The sequence below is a fragment of the Etheostoma spectabile genome, chromosome 2 (assembly GCF_008692095.1).
Source record: "Etheostoma spectabile isolate EspeVRDwgs_2016 chromosome 2, UIUC_Espe_1.0, whole genome shotgun sequence".
Classification (NCBI taxonomy): domain Eukaryota; kingdom Metazoa; phylum Chordata; class Actinopteri; order Perciformes; family Percidae; genus Etheostoma; species Etheostoma spectabile.
In genome coordinates, this window is record NC_045734.1 from 8,196,502 (window position 1) to 8,207,078 (window position 10,577).

At 40.3% G+C, this 10,577-nt stretch overlaps 3 protein-coding genes across 3 annotated transcripts in view; 2 read left to right on the plus strand and 1 right to left on the minus strand.

Annotated features, from left to right (window-relative positions):
* tmem192 (transmembrane protein 192) overlaps window positions 1-2,726 on the plus strand; it is an 11,161-nt gene extending 8,435 nt beyond the window's left edge. Inside the window, exons 5-6 of the mRNA XM_032525695.1 lie at window positions 628-733; window positions 1,969-2,726. Of these exons, the coding sequence (XP_032381586.1) occupies window positions 628-733; window positions 1,969-2,083 (221 nt within the window). The 3' untranslated portion in view covers window positions 2,084-2,726. The remainder of the gene's footprint in view (window positions 1-627; window positions 734-1,968) is intronic.
* Window positions 2,727-3,323: 597 nt separating this feature from the next.
* Window positions 3,324-6,580, minus strand: apela (apelin receptor early endogenous ligand). The gene is made up of 3 exons (XM_032525731.1): window positions 6,104-6,580; window positions 4,168-4,260; window positions 3,324-3,821 (listed from the first exon to the last, which is right to left on the minus strand). Exons 1-2 carry the CDS (start codon window positions 6,192-6,194, stop codon window positions 4,169-4,171), a joined length of 183 nt encoding a protein of 60 aa, XP_032381622.1. The 5' UTR covers window positions 6,195-6,580; the 3' UTR covers window positions 3,324-3,821; window position 4,168.
* The window catches only part of marchf1 (membrane-associated ring finger (C3HC4) 1), a 49,847-nt gene continuing 45,309 nt past the window's right edge, over window positions 6,040-10,577 (plus strand). Inside the window, exons 1-2 of the mRNA XM_032525684.1 lie at window positions 6,040-6,170; window positions 6,323-6,384. The gene's annotated coding sequence lies outside the window, so the exon portion shown is untranslated. The remainder of the gene's footprint in view (window positions 6,171-6,322; window positions 6,385-10,577) is intronic.

The following is a 10,577-nucleotide window of genomic DNA, read 5'->3' on the forward strand; positions in this document are numbered from 1 at the left end:
CACACACACACACACACACACACACACACACACATATTTGGTCCTCATTATGCAGGAATGTGCAGTATTTCTTTAGATTGTGTGAGTGTGGATGCTGCGATGCTGCACTGTAGCAAAGTAAAGATAGCGCTCTTTAGAGCCTCCCTGACAATTTCCTCTGGCTAATGACACTCGGGTCTTATCAATACTCAAGCAGTTACTCCCTTTGCGCTTCCTCACACACTTGCCCTGCAACCAAACACCACGGCCTTATCTTAATTTAAACAGCACCAACATCTCCCATATTTTTGGCTCTGGCTCCTCTCGCAGCTACTGGATGCTCCACACTTTGCCGCTAACCCTGCCTCTTGTGTAAAGGTGTATGTTTAGGGTGTGAGAATTAGAGGTCTGAGTGCAGGAAACGGCAGCCCATAAGGACTAAGTGCAGGATATAACAGCCTGTGTGTTTAGGAGAGGGAGAGGGATGGAAAACAGTAAAAAAAACAAATGTGTGCAGTTTCTCACCTGAGTGACTAATGTTTTTAGGACAGCTCTCACTGCCCGATAATGTCTGTGTGTCTATATGTGCAGCTGACAAGATAAAACACTGGTTTGAAGTAATTTAATATGTCTTGGTTGTGGTTTTAGTCCAGGTGATGCGGTTCAACAGGGAGCGAGCTGCACCAGATGTGAGCCAAGAAGAGCATTCACACACCTTCAGTATCACGAGCCTGCCGACGGAGACCGGCTTCAGGTACATACGTTTTGTCCCACAAACAATGCCTATTGTCCTTTACTTTCATGCAACATGTTATGTAAAAGTGCTGGCAAGTTTATGTGTCGCTCTCATGCATAAGCTTCCAAGTTGCCGCTCCAAACTGCAATCTTTTCAGCAGCACAATAACTTAAATATACAAATATTAATTGCAGGTTTTGGTCTGAGTTCACAAACAGAATAAAATCCATTACGGTTGCAGCCTATTCATGTTGCCCCTTTTCATGTACCAGATTTCAAGCTATATGCAGTACAGGGCTGGCCACGTTCTATAATTTTTGGTTTTGTTAAACAAAGTCCTTGAAAAGACCACAACAACCATGCTTTAATAAGTTAGGTTTTTTTACCTCTCTAGCCTGTCTTTGGCCACAAGCCCATTTTTTCCTACTGAAGATGTGTTTTTAAGAAGGGCTTACTGATTTCCTAAAACACATTACTAATTTAACTTATTTAATTTGTTGGAACTATATTCATCCACTGATTTGTTACGCTACTCAATATTTACAACAGCAGTATGGTGTGTTTGGGATTTAATCCAAATAAAATGGCCATACAGTGCACGAGTTCATGGTAATAAAGGAACACGTCACCCGGTGCAACAGTGTAGCTCATAGGGCTGGACATCGTTCAAAAATATTCAATACCGGTTCCTAAACGATACTTTTTTCAACAGCAATTTTATAAAACAAAAAGAAACTACATCATTACCGCACAAATCTTTTTATTTATTTCTACGTGAGCCCAGTCTAAGTGTTTTCCTGCATGCCTCTACGACACGTAACGTTACACAGCCAATCACACATATTATCAGATCTTGGTAGAAGCTGCATCCTTTTGGCTCATTGTCAATGATGACATTTTCTCCTTAGGTATAGAAATTGGGTAATGAATGACAAAACATTTTTCAATACTCAATACTTTAGTGGGAATTTGGTCGGTGCTTAAAACGTTTTTAAATCGGTACACAGCACTAGTGGCTCATTTATGTGTTTTATGAGTTTTTAATGGAGCTCCATGGCAGAGAGTAAAAAGCAATATCAGGCTTCGGACAAGTCATACTTGGTTTTAGTCTTTTTATGGGATTGGTGGACAATAAGAACAAAATAGAATATTGACAGCCTTATCCATAAACAGAGAAAGCAGACAGATGAAGCTAGCGATGTTACTGATTCCACATGTGAAAAGGGGCTTATGTGCTATTGTTTGTTTCACAGAGAGGGCTCCTGTCTGGAGGAGGTGGTGGAGAAGCAGGCTGACCTCATAGAGTACCTGAAACAGCACAACACCTTACTGAGCAAGAGGCTGCTCAACCTAACGGCGCAGCACTGACCACAGTCCGGCCTCCTCCTCCTCCTCCTTCCTGTGACCCTGGCCTGATTATTCACTCGGGTCTCTTAACACAAAGGAGAGGGGGATCTGTGGGTATGAAAGAGAGGAATGGACCTAGAAGAAACACTGGATGGAAAGACTAAGGCAATCCCTGTGCACACAAGCACCTGTGCGCACAGACTTAAGATGGGAGGGCTTCTCCAAGAAGCACCTGAGATGGACAGATAACACAGGAGGAGGTGAGCTGTAAGTGGAGGACAGTAAAAAAAGGAAAATGGGAGGAGGGGGAAGTGAGGAGTCATGGGTCACAGATCAGAGATGAGGGTTTTTTTTTAATCAGTGTTAAGACCCCCGGTGACCCGTTTATGCTGCCGCGAGTGTTACTGTGAGAGAAACAGAGGAGGGGAAATTGTTTTAGAGATTATCGGCACTAAGGAGGAGCTGAAAGGGTAAGAGATACACGAGGCAGAGGTTATCAGGGTCAAACTAAAAAAGAATAGAGAGAGATTGTGTAACGCTGTAAACATGCTATTTTATCTGTCTGAATGGGTCAATGCTTTATTTGGAAGCAGTTTGAATGAATCTGTTCTATCATCGAGTTTGTGTATTTGTGACCACATCCCAATAAATACGTAATACACACGTTTTTATTTATCTAATTTCTGTTTAAGCCTTTTCAGGAGTGACAATTGACACAATACTTCAGTGAAACCCAAGTACGTGACTGCAGGTTTGTGTTTATTTAGTATAATTTACTGTAAAAGCTGAAGAAAGAGCCCAAACAATAGAGACACTGCAGTGTCAACATTAGCCGGTGTGAATGTCTTTTACCACCTCACCTTTTCTGTGTTAAGTTTCAACAGTCACAGGAATCTGCGTTAACGAAATATCGAGGTCGTCATTTGAGCCCTTGGTGTTTGCTCCCCATTGGGATTTCTTTTATGCGCTGGCGTTTGTAACTCCACAGGGAGCGCTAGATTTACAACTTTCCCCATGCGGCTTCTCCCCGATTTATCTGGAGTACGGCAGGTATCAGGAACTATATTAGGCTTTTGAGTTACACGTTTATTTAAATAATTATTTTTCTGTCCTTGCCAAAAGTATCCTAAATTTAAATGGGGTCTGGCTTAAAACCTGGATTTCACAAGGACCTTCATACTTAAAAGTTGCCACATTTATATGGACTCTCCAGACGATTGTTACATTAACATACACAAAAGTATGAAGTAAAAACAAAACACTACATTAATACATTTTTATTAAAAAATTTAAAATGTAATTCAATAAACATTTCAAGTGCATACATGAATATTAAACACTTTGTAGGAATACTGTGGATGCTGTTCATCGTAGCTGCAGTCACTAAGATGTTTCCAGCTCTTTGGTCCGTAGCTTTTAAGTCGAGTGTCAAATATACTTTATGTTGTTGAAGCTCCTTTTCCGTCGTTCATGTTCAGTATAAAAGCATTGGCTTTTCAAGACGAAGAGAGAAGAAGCTTGTACCTGGACAAACCCAGATCTGTGTCCACCAGGATGCCATAACAATTCTTGGTTTATATTTTGTTGGGAATCAAAACAGTTTCTTTCTGTGTCTTTGGAGGGCATTGGCGTGCTGTCTGCTTCACTTCACAATCTATGTCTTTGTACTGGGACCCATCCATGGTGTTTAGGCCACACACTGCAGTTGCTTCATTTTCGTATTTCTCTCCTTAGGTCACCTTCATTCTTGTTCTTCAACCTGTAATGGAAACACATAATTTAGTATCTTGCTATATGGAGTTCTGAGTAAAATAACATGTAGTAACAATAACATAACTGTGCTTGTACAGGAGTCCAAAAATTAAAGCTAAAAACTCCCTTTACCCAAACACCCCACATGGCTGTAAAGCCTTCCTCTTCATCGTTAGTGAGATTTATGCCTGAGCCTTTCTCCCCATGCACTCCTGTTATGTGTGAATACACCTCTGTCACCAATCACACACACCTTCTTAACAACCACCTGCTGGCTCTCTAACCTGTTTGGCTCGTAACCTTTTTTCTTTTTTTTAAACACAGAAACACATGTATAAGTGCAAATGTCTTGCCTTAGGGGAAGGGTACTCTGGAGTGGAGAGGCAGGCAGCGTCTGTGGGGGCAGTAGTGGTGTCTGTGGTATTTTCTCCTTAGGTAGAGTAAATCTGAAAGAAAGGTTTCCTTTTAATATGCAAAATAAAGATACTGGATAAGGTGATTTTTTAGTTTTAAATAACACACACACACACACATATATATAGATATAGATATAGATAGATACACCGAACAATACATATTTTAAGTAACTGCTTTTCAAATGTCATTTTAGATGTAAAAGTACTTTCAAGCAAGATTTATGTCTACAGGAGGCCCCTGCATATCACCTGACGGCCCTAATTAATCCCAGATGGAAGAGTGTAACTCAGCCCAAGCTTTTTATCACCAGAAACGCCAAAACAACGCCTCCTACAGTGGCAATTTTTAAGTAAGTATAACTTTTAAACAACCAAAGACTAATTATGTGCTACTATAACCTCTGTTGACCCTAGCCTATGTATCCCCCTTTCATGGGTTTTTATAGTTGAGGTCCTATTTACCAAACGCAGGACGAGCTCATTCTAATAAACTGGGACACACAGACCTAACACATGATTATTTTTAGACGTCCCTAATAAATCCACTTTGACTCCCGCAGTTCACAGACTGCCAGCCAAGCCCAGGAAGAGATAAACTGCCAGATGACTTTATGACTCCCTCTTCCTTCCCCCCTCTGAAAGAAACTGCTCCCCACGCCTGGAGGTAGGCTTCTTTACACTTGGCACTGCTACTCCATGTCATGTTAATAAAGCTCGGGTATTTGCATGGCGTTTTAACACCACGACTGACAAAAGCGCGCCGGAGTGCCTTCCAGCCGGGGACAAAGGGACTCACTGGGGTCGTTGTGCGATACCCGGCGGCGCTCCGCTCCCGTCCCTCCCTCTTCATCCTCTCCTCTCCATCATCACGAGTACCTAACGACGACCCAAAGTCGCGGTCTCAATGGCCGTATGTCTCTGCTGCAAACCAGCTTGCGCAAAAAGTGCACCTGTAACGTTAAACCTACATGATGCAAGAGCAACATGATGTCTGCTTTTCCACTTTCCGCAAAACTTTTTTTGCTCGTTTGTTGCCAAGTTTTAAAAGGAGTTATGAAGACGAATATTGAAGTTTATCATTTAAAACATAAACACGACACTAGTTATGCTAGTGATGCATTCAGGCCATGTTGACGAAACTGGAAAGAGTGGGAAAAAATGTTACTTAATATCTAACGTTAGTCATGTTTTCACCCCAAATAAATGGAAATGAATCCTAGATAAGTAATTTTATCGTGTAACATGTTTGTAGTAATTTTGGTAGCAAGCAACTGCATTTTATATACTGTGTACACATTTCAGGTTGCTAAAACTTTTTTTTGACTAGGAGGCTCACGATAAACGTATATCTCCATATCTCTCTAGAGTTATCGTATTTACGCAGTGTACGCCAACTCATGAACGGGCCATATAATGTGAGCGATTCCTAACTACATTAGCTAACGCTAACATCCTTCCCGCCACGGTGATTGACGGTGTATTATCGTGCTTAAATCATTACCGCAGCCAAAAAAGCAATAAGGTATTTAATTTTCAGTGTTTTGTTTTTTTGTCAGTTTTAATTTGAAATATATTTAAGCTAACGTTAGGTCTTTTTCACCGGCGTTAGTTACGCTAGTTTTTGTAACTTAGCGTTTGCTAGCAAAAAACAAAAATAAAGTGACCTAACATTAGATCAACGTTAACGTTCCCTGTGACTTTGCCAACGTTAGCTAGCTAGTTAAACTAGTGCAGTGACTTAACCTAGAACTCTATTGAAGTGCCGGGCTGTGTTTAAACCATAAAAACTCGGTTTCAATTGACTGAACTATTCTAACGGACACCTGCTCAACCTATCGTGGCATCTGGAAGGAAAAAGTTTTTGGATGCTTACCTGGTCTGCCGGAGGAGACTGGTGCGGAGGAGACTGATGCTACAATTGTTACGAGTAGCAGGAGCAGGTAGAGCAGGTTGAAAACCCTCATGGCTGGGCAGCAGTTAGCTTCTCAAGAGCTTAGTTACTGATAATTTTCCAAAAGTCTGGAGAATCCTTCTGGCTTTGAGCTGAACTAATGATGCTCAATGTGGTTCTCTGTCTCCTGCTCTGTTTCAGTCCAGAAGGCCCACCGCCAGAGGGTCCAGTACCTAAAAGGATCTCTTCTGTCAGGACAATAAGTATGTCCCTGAGGAATGTCTGTGTCCAAAGTGTTTGTGTGTCCAGTGAGTGTGATTGTCTCTATGTCTGAGAGCAAAGTGACAAAGGTGCTTCTCCCCCCACCTCCTTTATACAGCCTTTTTAAAGGGAGGGAGGTATTGTGGAGGGGTGTCTCTCCCACAGCCACCCCCTCCTCAACCCCTTACACACACACACACACACACTTCAGCATTGCACATATTGACCCCACATGTAGAGTGTAATTCAAATGACAGGAAACCCTTTCCTTACCCTCCATCTGCCCCTTGAACACACACTCTCCATACAAGTTGAGTATGCAAAGATGTGTGTGCTACTATGGGTGATTGAAATATCTAAAGAATCAAGCAATTTTGATTAATGGCTTATAACATCAGAGCAAAGATTAAGGAAGCTGTAGTTAAAAGTAGCAGGTTCCTCAAGACCGAGAATTGAGCCCCCCTTCAGTCGTCCCCTACCCCCGCACTGAGGAGGACACACACATCTGGGGCTGTTGGGTGGCGGTGGGGTGGTGGAGCGGTTGAAGCAAGCATTTCGGGGCCGGGGTCCTGATTGAATGAGTGATTCACTGGACTAACGATTCTCAAAGAAGTCCGTCCGGGATGCCGTCTACTGTCGGTTCTCTGTCTGTCTGCATGAGTTGAGGGGAGGAGGTGTTTGTAGGTGTGTCCTTAAATTGATAAAAAAAAATGTATTTTCAGAATTTTTATAAACAGCAATCGTTAGTGTGATGGTTTTGACAGGTTTTTGTAACTTCTGTTTTGTAAGGAAATGTTGTCTGTAAAGACTTTATCTCTCTTGCTTTCCAAAATAGTTGCTGACTTCAAAACTTCACTTTGTTAGGATCTTTTCATTAGCGCCGTTTGTCAAATTTCAAAAATGCTTTTGGTACAGACCAATATTTGTCTGTAGCACTGGTTATCAAAACCAGTCAGTACTAATAGGACATTGAATGCTTGATCAGATTTGTTAACCATCATTAATCTTTAATTGACTATTCATTTCCACGAGTGATGATAAGAGTTCGGAGTAAAATTTTCTTTTTAAGTATTGGGTATGATGAGTTTGAGTATTAGAAAATAAGGCAAAGTTCAGTAAAAGTTTATGAAAAGCTGCTTGTGTTTATACAACATTCAACATTTGAGAAATATGGCCCCTTCTGCTGAATTAAAAAAACAATTTTTGTAGAAAACTTGTTTACATTTCTTAATATATTTCTGCTATTGTAACTGCACTAAAAATACTACCAAAATATTCAAACAATACCCAGCCCTAGTTCTCATGGAGGTTGTCAGTTGGTGGTATACCAGGGGATTTTCCTGCAGCAGGTAAACCAGGTCACTTGGCATTAGCTCTGCGGTGACTCTTGCAAAGTGAGGGGAGTCATTAGCGTGTCTGCTCACAGCCGTCTCTGTGGACTGACTCTCCATTCAGCACCCAGCTAATGAATTAACACATTAAGATGAAATGTCAGCCATTACATGTGAATGAGGATTAGAGAAGCAGCAGGACACTAATGGACCTGGGGCTCAAAACAGTCACAGAGACTTTGAACAAGCATAGGACCGTCAGCTCTCAAATAAAGACGAAAGAGGCCAAAAAGAGTCTCTCCGTTTGTGGGTTTTCGTAGTTGTGTGTGCCTGTATGTGTCATTGTCATAATGTCTTTGGAAATGTTGCCTTTATTGCTTTACGGTGTTTGCAAAAATGTTGCTTGAAATGGCAGAAATTCCTCATGGGTTTGGTTAACACGCACACACGCACACACGTACACACACATTCATCCTGCTGCAAACACTATAGCCAAGGTATGTAGTTTGTTTCTGTGGCCAGCTGCACTTTGCATATCAGCTACCATTGTCTTTTAAAAAACTTTATTTTCCCTATTTGAATATGCAAATTTTCTTTCAATTGTCATTCAGAGCCACCTGGTATCCACTGCATCCAACCGCTGGCAAATCTTAGTTTCTCTCTATATCTTTCTCTCTGCCCTTCAAAACAAAAACAAATCAATGGTACCAAATTCTCTCCACCAGATTTTCTGTGTGACCGAGTAGAGCGTGTTGTAATATTTGCTCTCCCTGGGGATTATACGTATTTACAGGGATTACCCAACCTGCTCAAACACCCCTATGAGAGAGAGAGAGAGAGATAGAGAAAGAGAGAGAGAGAGACACACACACACACACACACACACACACACACACACACACTCTCTCTCTCTCTCTCTCTCCCTCTCTCTCTCTCTCTCTCTCTCTCTCTCTCTCTCTCTCTCTCTCTCTCTCTCTCTCTCTCTCTCTCTCTCTCTCTCTCTCTCTCTCTCTCTCTCTCTCACACAGAGGGCAACCTCCTGTTAAACTGATTCAGTACCTTGGCAGGGCTGCACTGCACTGTTAAAGGGTTGTTCTGTGGTGTGTGATAATTAGTGTTGGGTACTGAACCTCAGTAGTCACTAAAATCGTATCCACCAAAGTGTTTACCTTATCAAATGATTAAAATAATGCCCGTCATAATTTTCACAAGTCCAAAGGCAAATCTTTAGATGCGTTGTTTTGTCCCATCTAAAGATATTCAGTTTATAAAAATGTAAAACGTAGAAAAGCCGCAAAATCCTCACATTGGAGAAGCTGAAACCGCATGATGTTTCTGTGTCTCAGATTCCTAATAGAGTTTACTTACTCTTTGGTGCAGTAGAAGATCTAGATTTCAATTCATATTTTGAATGTTTATATTTCTCAAAATATCCTTATTTTGAGTTTAAGTTTTCCTGGTATTGGAACTAGAACTTAACAATAACCCATTTAATAGATTAGTCAGTCATGTGATCATTTGCTACTTTTCTCTGTTGTATATTGTTATAAATTGAATATAGATTTGTGTTTTGAACTGTTAATAAGACACAATTAAAGACACATTTGGCTCTGGAAACTTGTAGAAGACATTTCTATTTTTTGATGTTAGAAACTGATTCATAGAATGATTAATCAAGACTAAATCTGCAAAATAATAGGTAATTTGAATAATCATTATTTGCAATCCTAATCACTATCAAATCTAAGTTCTGTTGCCATCCAAAATGTTACATTATACCCAGTCCTTGTATTGATTGGTCCACTTACAAAGAGCGTCCTATCCCTCAAGATCGTTTTACTTTAATATGTAGTTTGCAAATAGTTTTAATTTGGTGTGCACAGGCTCTCCACCATTAGTGGAGAATGAAAGTCAGTAATTAGAATATTACATGTGTAAGTAGTTATCTGTTGCATGTATGGGAACAATTCAAAATGAACTTTCATTATCACACAGTTAAATGTCAGGCTTCAACTGGAATAGTGTGCATTATCCCAGTTTCTTTTGCCCGTCTGGTCATTGTTTGAGTGTGTAACTCAGGAATGAGTTGGACAGAGTTAGACTGCAGAGCTGCTGTTATTGCTACAGTTATAGTAGTCATGCTCTACCTAGTAGCTGTGATCTTTACGACTACAGAGGAAGCTTTTGCCTCTCTTCCTTAATTTTAACTTTCTTCTTCCTCTGTCATCATCTCTTGACCAGAGGACACAGATAAATAACTTCCTCCCTGATAAAACAGTGCCTAATTAAATGACTGTTTCTTTTTCATTGAGCTGCATGTTAGTGCATTGTACACAGGTACGTCTAAAATGGACAAATACACATACAGATTGGTATTCAATTAAAGTAAAATAACACTATCAAGTGTCTCAGTCAGCTGTTGCTCCACAACAGATTTAGTGCTGCTTGGCAGAATCTTTTAAACTCTTCTTAAGGGGATGAGCATCATGCTTCTAAAAGATATTTCCTCATTTGTGGATTTGATTGATGGGGATGGTGAGGGGTGGAATAGTTGAATTTAAATCAGGGTCAGAAAATAAGTTGATATATACCTTTGAAATAATATACTGTAATTGTGTCTGTGTATCGCCACAGAACAATATAGTGGTAGTTATCCCTTAAATGTCACTGGTTGTATTCCTTGTATTCCTTCCTGGCCAGCAGAACTGCTTAAAAAGTAATATTGCAATTTTACATATTTTTTGCATCAATTTGGGGAGGTAACTTGATTTGTCTGGTATTAAATTCACTAGATTAACGACTAATTTTCTGAGAAATTACAAAGACGCTAAATAACAATATTCAATTCAATTAAATTTTATTTA